At 38.8% G+C, this 12,914-nt stretch overlaps 1 protein-coding gene across 2 annotated transcripts; it reads right to left on the reverse strand.

The window, feature by feature from the left end:
- Positions 1 to 2,264: 2,264 nt before the first annotated feature.
- On the reverse strand, positions 2,265 to 3,918 carry LOC122021250 (dof zinc finger protein DOF5.1-like). Of its 2 annotated transcripts, none has more exons than XM_042579354.1 (2): positions 3,583 to 3,918; positions 2,265 to 3,379 (listed from the first exon to the last, which is right to left on the reverse strand). In XM_042579354.1, exons 1-2 carry the CDS (start codon positions 3,631 to 3,633, stop codon positions 2,357 to 2,359), a joined length of 1,074 nt encoding a protein of 357 aa, XP_042435288.1. In that variant the 5' UTR covers positions 3,634 to 3,918; the 3' UTR covers positions 2,265 to 2,356. The 2 variants fall into 2 exon arrangements, with proteins under 2 accessions (XP_042435288.1, XP_042435281.1); XM_042579347.1 differs by having other exon boundaries at positions 2,265 to 3,382; positions 3,583 to 3,916.
- Positions 3,919 to 12,914: the final 8,996 nt, after the last annotated feature.

Here is a 12,914-nt window from a genome sequence, read left to right on the forward strand (position 1 = left end):
TAAAATTTAAAATTAAATTAAAAAATATTTTTTTAAAAAAAATATTTATAAATAAACGGTTAGCCGACAGCATAAATCAACGATTTGGTTCACCAGTTTGCTTGGGGCCCTATCTGGATCAAAAGGACTTGGAGCAATTCGATTTTGCATCTCTATGAAACCCAGCTCTTGAAGGCACCGTATCATCTTAGTACATTCAACTCTTTTCTTTTTTTTCCCCTTTAGCTGGAGAGAATTTGCCAAGCAGGTGGCAACAATTATGTTCCTAATAATGCCGGCCACTTTTCCACACACTAGCTATCCATATCTATCACTTTATACGATGGAGGGAAATAATTGGTTTGTATATTATCTTTGACACATTCAAACATGTTTACCTGATGCCTAGTCAAAAGGAGGTGCCATTTTTTAAAAATAAATTAGGACATAAGAATAGTTTAATAATTAGCACATAATTAAACATAAGGATTGGCAAGGAGTTTACTATATATATATTAACTTTACACAATATTCTTCTAAATAAATAAAGATTAATTGATAATCAAGGAGAAACTATATATATATGTAAAGAGACATGCATATGTGTGGAAACCTAGCTAGTTATGAATGCCTGGCCTGAAATGAAAAGGGAAGATCTCATGCGAGTTAGGATATATTAACTTACATGCTGATCCATGCATGCAGCATCTTCGAATCTGATACCTTGAGGTGGAAACAGTACTTGGTCTCAGAGATTAAAGGCCTCCATGATTGGACTCATGTGAGCGCCAGCATGAAATCTCACCCTCCTGCAATTCATCTGTCAATTGAATTGGAGTAGTCCCCAATACTAAAGATTCTTAGTAGCAGGAGAGACTGCTTTGGCCAAAAGCTAAAGCTGCAACCCTTCTTCAACCTCCTCTAAGTATACATATACATACAGTATTTATATATATATCAATATTACAGCCACCAGTCCATTTCAGCTTCCATTTTCATTCATTCACTTTGCTACAAGGATAACCTAGCAAATTAATTAAGGCCACTTTTTTGAAAACTAAAAAAGAAAAAATTGGTCGCTTTATTCTCTCAATAGGGACTGCCTTGGACTTGATGAAAGCAGGCCAAAACCTAGATTCCCTGAGACAGTGACAGGCAAAGAAAGAAGGATTCACTCATGATCTATTTCATCCACTTTTTCTTTTCTCCCGTCTATATTAGTTTCACTCTTCTGCAACAATTGTCATTATGATTATTTTTTCTTCCCTGACTGGGCTCATGGTCTTAGGTTAGATTGTTGCAAATTCCTATTGGTCTGCATGGATTTTTGGGAGGAAGTTGCATGGAAGTTTCATGGACAAGTGTGCAGTAATACAAGTGTCAGAACACGAAAGAAATTCATGTATCTCACCGGCCTCCAATAAAGTCCTTGTCTGATTGTCTCTCATTCAATAACTCTGTGCTGCTTATTTGTAGATCATCACGTAGCAGGGCGAAAAACAAAAACTTAATTGAACTCCAAAGAGACATACAAAATTGACTATATATATATGTTCCTAATACTCTCTCTTGCTAATAAATATCAGTACATTAATTTTTATAAATAGAGTGTGAATGTTTTGCGAAAATGCATGTTTTCATATATATGATATGAATAATCATATCTGACAGAGAGAATATTATCGGACTGAAAAAAACTGGAGGGACAAGAGGCCAAAAAAGAAGATGCCATAACAGTCAATATGGATAGGCTCCAAAGTTCTAGAAATCTAAAGGTAACGTGGAGATGCATGATGACCATGTTCTTTCTATATAGTTAATTTGATTGCCACTCTACTGTTTGATTTCTTTGAGGTGATGAACCGTCCGTCGTCTATGTGCTTCTCAGCCTTCAAGGTAGGAATATCTATGGAATCATGATATATGCACATATCTCGAGAGGGAACAAGATCATAACAAACAACTAAATTAAAATGATCACATCAAGATAAGAAAGACGTATTAGAAACGCAATATATATAATTAGCTGCATGATACACCCTAACCTACAATCCTACATTACTTGAGACAATATATATATATATATATATACCATAATTCTTCATGAGTTCATGCAGTCGATCTATCACATTAATTTGGAAATTAAAAAAAGACAGGAAATTAATTAAACAACAAACACAATTAAATACTACTATATACGGATCCAAGATGAGATAAGAACTGACCTAGCTACCAATAATTAGTTCTCTACTCTTCTTGAAGGGAAGACATGATCAGACCATATATAATTAAACACGCTAGCTCTTCTTCTTCCAAATAAAAGTACCAATTGTCACAGGAATATAAACCATCGATCAGGATCTGCAAAATATGATCATTACAAGATGTTATTGCCTGAGGAAGATGAGTTGAAGACGGAGAGATCTGTCATCGCCCAATTGCTTCCACTAGTAGAGCCGCCGCCTTCACCGGCAGCGCCACCAGTGCCACTCCAATTGTATTGATCGTTTCCTGAGAGACCTAAATATTGCCTTGACAAATTGAGCCTTAATTGATCGTTGTGATCTTCCATCTTCACCGAAGCTAGTTGTGTGATCAGTGAAGAGCCTGAGACAGCCTTTGCGCCATCGACTTGCCTCGCTTCGCCAGTGAAGTGGTACAGACCGGACATGGACGGTTGCACCGTCGGCAAAGGTGGCTCCAATCCCCCTCCCAAGAAAGGGAATTGCTGGATCTGCTGCAGCCTCCACTGCTCCAGCTGCCCGATATTGCTTGAGTTGCCTCCCACCTGATACTCCGCCGTCACGGCATCCATCGTCGGAATCCCAAAGTTCAAGCCGAGATTGTTCGCCACGCCGTAGTGACCCAGAGTTGTGGGCATGGAGACCATGAAGGGGATCTGTCCAGGCTGGGGTATGCCAGGAGAGATGCCGCTGCCTCCTCCGCCTCCTGTGGCGGTGGAAGACGTGGACGAAGTGCCGCCGCCGGCCTGGCGATCCGCAGTCGACTTGGAGGAGCTGCCGCCAGACGACTTACTGCTCCGCTTGTTGCGTCGGCATCCACCGCCAACAGGGACGTTGCGGAGGGCGCCGCCGCGGGTCCAGTAGCGGCGGCAGGCTTTGCAGAAGTGGCGCGGCTGCGAGAGCGAGTAGTTGTTGTAGTAGCAGAACTTGGTGTTGCTGGAGTCGCAGCGCGGGCACTTGAGCGGCTGTTCCGGTTGCGGGATCTTCGCGAGCCGAGCCCGTTCCGACATGGAGACAGCCCTTGCTGCCGATTCCGGAGCGGCAGCCATGCCAGCGGCTTCCGGAGGTCTTGTCACTGCAGCTAGCCCGGGGATGAGCGGAGGAACCTCCCCGCCACCGGTTCCGCCTCCGGCAGTTGGAAACGGAAAAGATTGTTGCTGCTGAGCATGGCACGGAGACAGATCGTTAGGGTAAAGTAATCATAGAAGAAAAGGGTATATTCAAGAGGAGGGATAAGAAAAAGGACGTGAATATTATGATCTCTTTGCTTTAATTAACTCTCTTTTTGACGACGAAGAAGCTCAAAAGAGGAATTATAATCTTCAAAGAAAAGAAGATGGTAGCAATACCACGTACTCACCTGATTCCAGTTGTGTGGATCAAGATACACCGGAACGGAAGGAAACACCATCTCTGCTTCTTCTTCTTCTTCCTCCTCCTCCTCCTCCTCTTTTTCTTTCTGATACTTTTTCTTTTTTTTGCTTGAAGATGATAGACGAAGAAGTTGGGAAGCAAGAAATTCCCCGGCGGTGGAAGGTATAGAGATGGAGAGAGATGATCGTTGCTTTAGTTGCTCCTTTTATATTACATATTGTAGGGCTTCTTCTTTCTTAGCCTCTAAGGATCTCAGTGATAATATATAGTGGCAGAGACACTACTGTTAATTAGGAATGATATTGAGAAAAGAGGAAGTGGAAGCCCTAATGGAATGGTGTTTGGAGCTTGATCACGAGTCCATTAAAAAAAGGATTTTCGTAGTCAAAACATTCTCCACTTGTCTTGATGAAACCGATGGCTACGTCATTTCATGTTTAAAACGATCTTGGGATCTGCCTCTCTATATATTTATTGTGCTCCTAATTCTGCTTTAAACTTATTTCTTTATTTTTAATTAATGACGAATCAGTCATGATGGCTGATTTCAAATCTGGATAAAGGAGGAAAATTATTATCAGTCAGCGTAAAACTATACATGTTAATAAAACTAAAGGCAGACAATTTCATAATTTCTATCAGTAGATCGATCATAGATATGTTATAAAGGTACCATGTTCCCCATAGCCAAAACTTTTGGTATACTCATTTCATTTCTGAAATTATCTTTCCTTAGTCCAACTTCTTCTGATCAGAGAGAGAGTGATGTCATTACTATGTAGTATTAATAACATGAGTCCATGGATTTGATATGATGTCATTACTAGTGTTATTACTATGTAGGATTAACATAATAGATGATGGCTGAATGAACAATTGGCAAGTGATATAAACAAACTAAGAAGATATTATGAGATACCATGATTAGAAGACCCAACAGACATGTAAATTAAATGATTATCCTTCATGTTAATGCTGAATGTAGGTGGATGATTTTTTTGATAATTAATATTAAATTGGTTGAATAATCTCACTGGACATGTATATGAATAAAATGTCAATGAGTTGCCGAGACATACTCACATAACACAAGTATCTTTTTCACCAAAATACTGTGAACAATAGTTGTTGACTTACAGCCAGTGGTAAGTCATAATTATACTTACTTGGCAGTAGCTATATGTATGATCTAATTAAGATTCATGCATGCTTTTATATATTCACGGCCATTCAGTTCCAGTCCACCCATAATTGCAGGTCTGCCATGCATGTATGGCCAAGCTTACCAACTTCATTTTTTTATATTTTTTAATTTTTATTTTTTGGCTAAAGCAAAAGGTTGGGAATAAAACAAGCTGTGTGATTCCATTAGGTTTTGTCTCCGATGTGACCTAACTTCTTTAGGGGTACAAAAAAGAAAACAATGTGGCCCAAAGACGCGCGAAGAGGGCCTGCACCACAGCTTCTGTTACAACTATTTTGAAAGGGGGGCATCGGAATTCCATGCATGCACTTTCATGCCTTCTTTCTTTCTCTAATGTGTTTCGCAGGGAGATGTCCAGATTTTTCCGAGGCTTAGGACAAGCAATGCATTTGATAAAGGTGCATGCATGGCATGGGACGGTCTGCTCCTATGGCCTGCAAAATTTGTAGGGAGCATAAGCACGCTGTAATTCGACAAAGACACTTCAGTTTTTGAAAACTGGAGTTAAAAGCAACCAAAAAGTGGGCGAGCGAGTTGTAATGATAATGTTTCAGGAAACTACGTTGCGTCAAGACAAGGGAATGCACCTTTTGGCTTCTTTCGGATGGAAATAATGGTGGAGAATCAGATGATGTTGTTGATCGCAGCGCGCGTGTTGGGGCAATCGATCGATTGTGTCTCGGCTTATGTTGGGCTTGTGTGAGGCTGAGTTCGGCTACACGGATCGCCCTCGACACGATCTGTTTTGTTTAAAGCCATTGAGCATAGACAGAATTAGAGCAGGGAAGAAGCTATGAAAAGGTTCATAATTAATCTTTGGAAGGAGACAAGGAATTTAATTAGGTATGACGTACGTAGTCCCCATACAAAACCCACTAACTTGATAGATCCCCCTCTCCAATAATTTGATGATAAACGTGTGATCGATTATGTCCAATAATTTGGTGATAAATGTGATCTGTCCAATAATTTGGTGATGACTGTCATCTATCTATCTATCTAAAAGAGAATCATTCATCTAATGATACGGCGATGAAGAAAGGTCCATTAAAAATAGGTCAAAGAATGAAAGAGCATAACATAGAGATTAAAGTTAAAATAGTCAATGGTTTAGAATCATAGTTTGTAGAATCGCGATCCTACGCAGAATTAATTTAGGATCAGGATCAGATCGGTCAAGATCGAATCGTAAAATCGTACGATCCTACCAAAAACCCTTAAAATCTTAACATACATGATTAATAATTAAAAAAAATACCTAAAAAACTCATTTACATATAAATAAATAACTAATTTTGTATATATATGCAGTCATTTACACTGAACACCTCAAATTACATTACTACATGTACAAATTTAAATTAACTTGTAATTCTACTATCATTCTCGCATAGTAATAATATTTATATTTTCATATCATAAAATGAAAGAATATAAAATTTCTATTAACACAATAATAATCATACATTCAATGTCAACAATATTTCTTGGGTTTATAAGATAATTCAATTTAAAGGTCAACAAAACACCTAACGTATATAACAGAAGCTATTGAATCATTTGATTCAAATATGAATGCCGAAAATAATTTTCTAAAGACTGGTTGATGCGACACAATATCAGACAATAGACATCCAAACACTCATTATTTTAGGGAAAAGAAATGACAGAATATTATTGATAAAAAACTAACTCAAAAATAATTAAACATATGTTTAAATAATTTAAAATCCTAATAAGATGAAAAAAATAATAAAAAAAAGATAAAATCTTCTAGACATTGAAAAGAATTTAAATGATATTTTTTGGGTTTGAAATAAGATGGTTAAGGATAAACTTTGAAATTTATTAAAGATCTCAGAACGAGCTTTGATTTGATATATTATAGGCCCTGTGGTTCAATCCGAGTCAAAAGTTATGACCTCTCAAAGCTTTCATCGATCCTACTCTGATTCTGCTCCGATCCTACTCTGATCCTACCGATTTGTTAGTATTAGCCCTAGTACCAATTATGAGATGATTGTAAAGGCCTCATTTTGTATTATATATCATTATTAATAAAAGGCAAAGTTGGTTATTATATTTATTTCAGTTCAGTGTCAATTGAATAAGTATAATAATGTCTTTGGGTAGTAGGTTCCTATCTACAATATATCAATTGGTTGAATTGATAGTGAGATATTATAGAGACCACTACTCTTAACTGTTCCTAGTCGAGCATTAATATAAAAGGACAATATTAATGCGTTGACACTAGCATGTAGGTCAACGGATGACTTGATCTCACAAGTCATGAATATGAGATATCAGGTTGACACATGAATATATATTAGAGAATATATACTGAATGTCCCGCCATGAGAATGTTTCATGGATCGTTATATGAGTGTCATAAATATTCTTATATGACTATTTGTATGAATAGTTCTTAGACCTGAAGTCGCTATGGTTCCCTACATAAGGAGTTGTGTACTTTGGTATCGGCAAACGTCACCTGTAACAAGGTGGACAATAAAGTCGATCACTGGGTATGCAATGAATTATGCGGAGGGATGTGAGTGATGTAGATGAGATCTATCCCTTCCATATGATGGAAGCGATATCTGTGGGCCCCTTGATTAGTAGGACACAAAAAAGCATGACCATGCACAAATGAGTCAATATGAGATATTGAACTTATTTAATTGAGTGTGTCTACTTAGAGATCAAGAAACACAAAGGTTGATAAGAGGATGACACGGTCTATGCCTCATTGATCAACATAAATATCAAGGATAGAGGGGCAAAGTCATACAAAATAATAGCCATGGGTAGGTTAGGTCGGATCTTGACCTTCTCGTCACTTGGGTAGCAATGATGCCTTGCTAGATGTCACTCATTGCTTATGTATCTAAATATTGATTTGGGTACATTGCCAACGTTACGAAAACCTATTGGGTCACACACAAAGAATAAGTAGATTTTGAGATGGGTTTATATGATGAATCATTGGATTAAGTCTAATCCGAATTGGACTTATTGAGTTGGATTCAATTGGATCTAATTGTTGGATTAAATCCAATTCAAATTAGACTCAAGGACTCAATTTAAATTAATGAAATAGTGATTCATTGAATTTGAATTGCATGAGGATTAATTGAGTAAGACTCGATTGAATTATACTTGAGTTATACTCAAGTGAATTAGACTTGAGTTAGACTCAAGTGAGGAGACTTGAGTTAGACTCAAGTAAGGATTAATGGAGATAATTATTGAATTTCAAAATTTAATTATTCATTTCATTCAATTTTCGGAATTGAATTTGAAATGAGGAGTTACACTCATTTGAAATGAGGAGTTACAAGTGTGATCCTTAATGGAGTGTAAATACTCATTAAGGTCATTAATGCTAATTAAGTGTTTTCATTAGATGAAAATACTTAAGCAATTTTCTCTTCAGTTTGGGGAGATCTTCATTCTCATTTTCTCCTCTCCTCTCTTGGCCGAAATCCACTCCATAGGTTGCTAGCGCAACCTTTCTCCATCTTGTGAGTTTGTGAGACAAACGAACGCTTGCTCGTGTGGATACCATAGAGGCGCGAACGTGAGATCATGCTGTGATCCGAGCTGTCGGGAGTCCGTGAGCACGCACTAAAGGTATAATCTCTCATGCTATGTTAGAAAACTTAGTATATGTAGGAATTTCTCTTTCCCTTTGCATGGATCTTCTAGAGGAACTAGTGTTTTCCGCTGCGCATTTGCGTGTTTAGCACATCTAGTTCCTTCCACGATTCTGTTCCGATCCTACCGATCCTGTTGCGATCCTACTGCAAAAAGTGATTCTTCACGATCCTGGATCAATTTTGGATTTTTGGATCGTAGGATCGTACGATCCTATGATCCGGATCACGATTTTACAAACTATGTCTAGGACCATAGATGAGATGAAGTTATCCGAATGGGCTTCCAAGGTCGGTCAAACGTGACCGTCCGAATGGTCATCCTCTGAAAACTTACGACTGAAGTTAAGAGACAAACAGTAAATCTTCCGACCCACCATCTCTGCCGATCGGACGGACGCTCAGGCAACCAAAAGATAACCCTCTGATAATAGGAAAGCCTAGTAAAGGACAGGTTGATAGTTATGTTTAGTATGTTCAAGCTTGGACGTCCCTACTGAACAACCTCCTATCGACATATAGTGGGACCCACCTACATATATCATTGTACTCTTTTGGAAGTTTGCGGCACTGACAACAGAGTATGTCCAGTATTGAAATCGTACTTTAGAAGTTTCTAGCCTGTCACATCAGAGATTTACGTGTCCTTTTAAGGAAAGATGTGAGAGACATTTTTTGACTTATCTTTTCCAAGGGCACTTTGAAAAACGTGCATATACTTTGAAAGACGTGCACCGACGCTACAATAACACTATAAAAGGAAGTCTCCATCCATAGGCGGAGATATGCAATGCTTTATTGTTCTACATACTTTTTGCTATTGTTCATTGCTACTATTCCATTATACCGAGCCGGATACTGACTTAAACATCAAAGGGCCAACGCCAGAGACCCCTTCCCGGCTCGGCACAATGCTCTTGATTTTTGCAGGATAATAATGAGTCTTCTTTTAGTCAGTATCAGAGCCACCACGAAGTCTTCTTCTAGTCAACACTAGTGTCGAGTTCCCAGCCTATCATTTTCTCAGCTTTCGAATGAGATCATATTTGGCGTCGTTTGTGGGAACTTACCTGCATCTGAGACGCGAAGATAGAAGACATTGGACGACTCACCACGGTGACGTTAACTCAAGAAAAGTTGGAGATACTAATCAATACCCGAGCTGCAAAGATGGTGCAACAGTAACAGGAGACCGTAGTTGACTCTCGAACACCGAATGACTTGGCTATATTAGCGACAAGCCAATGAGCTAACCAAAGAGCCTGACCAAAAGACCATGTGGGCTACAAGGTGAACCACCAACGAGCACTTAACACACCGATAACTAGCATTTTTATCTGTTATTTTGGCTCTTAGATTTAGCATTTTTACCTTCTCGCATACTTAATTTGTCGTTTATACTATGTGTTATGAGTAGAAACTTATTTTAGACTTGATTATAATTTTTTTTACAAATTATGGAATTCAATTTCATGTTTTTATATGATTTTCTAGGAAATTCAAAGAGCCATGAATTATGATTTAATCGGATCGAATCTGACTTGATTTGGAGGTCAAACTGAGGAGATCAAACTAAATTAATATGAACCGTTGATCCAGATCAAGAGAGATCTTCATCCTTCATTCAGATCTAAGCCATCTAGCTCTTTATCCATATTTGAAGCTATGTGGACTGTTAGATCTTAAGAGAAAATCAACCTTAATTTAATCTCAAGAGATCCAAACCACTTATCTTAAGATTGGACGGTCAAATCTTCATTTTATTCATCTCAAGTGTGGACAACCTAGATTAAAAGAGAGAAAATCCTCTCTTAAGTTTTCACACGATGGCACAATAGGATCCTCTTCTTCTTTGCATTTTTAGGCCTCACGACAAAGCATCCCTCCGAACCTCTTCTTCTTTCTTCCCCCTCAAAATCAGTCGGTGGCTTCTTCCTTTGCATTCACTACCTCCGGTCGGCCCTCTACATCCATTCTTCCCATTTCTTCTCTGATTTGCTCAACTCGACGACAACAGTGGCTCCAATAACTCCTGTGAGCGACGACGTCTACTAAGATCATCTTCTTCAATGGAGCGTTCTCCTCTAGTGAGGCACTTCTAGACCACCCTTACCTCTGAAGGTCTCACCGATAGTGTTGCGAAAGTAGGGAGCATCCAGCAGAGGAAGTCGGCTATGCATCTTCTTCTCTAGCGAGCACCTTTTGAATCCATCGTTGTGTTGCTGTTCACCGGTAATGGCGTTCCAAATCTGGGTCCTTTGTGTGACAGCGGGGATAGTTGAGTGATGTTAGAGTGTGGAGGAGGGGTTTGGTTAACTTAGTTTTATGCATGTTTATTAATTTTGATTGAATGGTTTTATTGAACTTGATTTTCCATGTTTGAATTGCACTAATCTTGCTTCATTTGTTTATGCATGTCATGTGTTCGGTGAAATGTTCTTTAAATAGTTAGGTTCAATTTGATGTATTTTAGTTTGTTTAATTCTTACTTTGCCTTGTTCTTTCAATTTCGTTAAGTTCTAGTTTTTATTGAATACAATTATGATATATTAGTTTAAGTTTTGTTACATGCTTTAGGTTTCGTTACATGCTAGTTTCGTTAATGATTTACTTTATGTTGCCCTTTTAATTTCTGAAATTGTAGTTAGGCTAGACTTAGCTTTCATTACTTGCATTATCTTTCATTTATTGGAATAGATTTCATTTAATGCTTTGCTATTTCATTTCTTAGTTTAATTTCATTTATGGTGTTAACCGCAGCATATAGTGACACTGTGTTATGGGTTCATCTTTGTTGGTTAGTTAGAGTTTCCTTTATTGCATTAGATGTAGAAATCCAAAACAAAACCCTATTATTTGATTCCGTCTGAAAATAAACATCCTGTCATTCGTTCCACGTGAGAGATGACCCGGTCCTCTACTATACTACCTTAGTGTATGTTAAGGGGTTTGGTAGATTGGAAATGAATTAATTTAAGTGCTTATTTCTATCAAATTTTGGTGTCGTTGTCGGAGAAAACTAGTGGTGTTTGTTTGTTTTTAGATCGTACATAATTTTATCTTTATCTTGTTCTTGCTTTTCTACTTTGTGTTAGGGTCAATTTATAGCTAGAGGGAGGGGGGGTGAATAGCTTGTCGTGCTTCGTTTACTTGCTTCATGTTGTCGATATGCAGCGAAAAGAACTCGAAACAAGACTCATAGCGCTAACACCAGGATTTACTTGGTATCCACCTCAAGAAGAGGTGACTAATCCAACGATCCATACATGACAGTCTCCACTAATAAAAACACTCCTTCTTGGTAACTACCAAAGGCAGAGAAGCCTTGTACAAACTCTCAATACAACAAGAGGAAAAAGAAAAGCAAATACAAATGAAATCTTACAAGATTTACAATATGAAACCCTAATTTACTTCTTCTTCTTGTTTGGGAACACCTCTTGATCATGGAAGTGCAGTAATATTTGTCTCCAAGAACCTCAAGAACTGACAATGATCACCTGAGAGAAATTGCAAGGAGTGGAAGAAGAGAGTCGCTAAGGAAGAAAGCTCACCGCAGCTTTTTATTGTGCGCTTCCTTTGTAACGGTTATATCCCAATCAATTGGGGAGGCTTGAATCGATCGGTCGATCGATTCAGAGCGCCTCTGTGTTCTGTTGGAAAAGACATGAATCGATTGCCTGATCGATTCAGCGTTCCTCGCGTCACGTCATGCGAGATTTCCATCCCCAATCGATCGCTTGATCGATTGGCAGTGTCCAATCGGTCGGTTGATCGATTGGGGAAGCTCCTATGCTCACGATTCAGGCTCCCAATCTATCGACCGATCGATTGGGTCGTTGTTTATCGCAACACACCTCCAATCAATAGATTGATCGATTGTACTATGGTTCAATCGATCGGTTGATCGATTGACCTCCATTTGACTTGCTTAACTCAAGTCCAAACCCAACATCTGATCAACAGTGATCTGTTGGGACTCTTCATGCCTAGCATCCGGTCAACCTTTACCTGCTGGGACTTCTTCACCAAGTGTCTAGTCAATCATTTGACACACTTGGACTTTTCTCCTCGTACCAAGTGTCCGGTCAACCTTGACCCACTTGGACATACTGTCTCGTGCCAAGTGTCCAGTCCTCCATGACCCACTTGGATTTCCTTCCACCATATGTCCGGTCATCCTTGACCCATCTAGATTTCCTTATGCCAAGTATCTGTTGGTGCGGGAAGCATCCGACGATCGAACTCAAGTTTTCATAATGGCAAAGGGATTCAAAGTTAAGTTTAATTGTTATCTAATGTGTATGATTGAGTGTTTCAGGAAAGTCCTAGCTGTGGTTAGGCAAGGGGAAAACCCTAAGGGGTGATAACCCTAGGTCAAAGGGGGTGGTAACCCTATGCGGAAAGTCTTGGCGGGTCGAAGCTTAGGCAAAAATCCTAGGGGGTGGTAACCCT

Source organism: Zingiber officinale, chromosome 1A (assembly GCF_018446385.1).
Source record: "Zingiber officinale cultivar Zhangliang chromosome 1A, Zo_v1.1, whole genome shotgun sequence".
Taxonomy (NCBI): domain Eukaryota; kingdom Viridiplantae; phylum Streptophyta; class Magnoliopsida; order Zingiberales; family Zingiberaceae; genus Zingiber; species Zingiber officinale.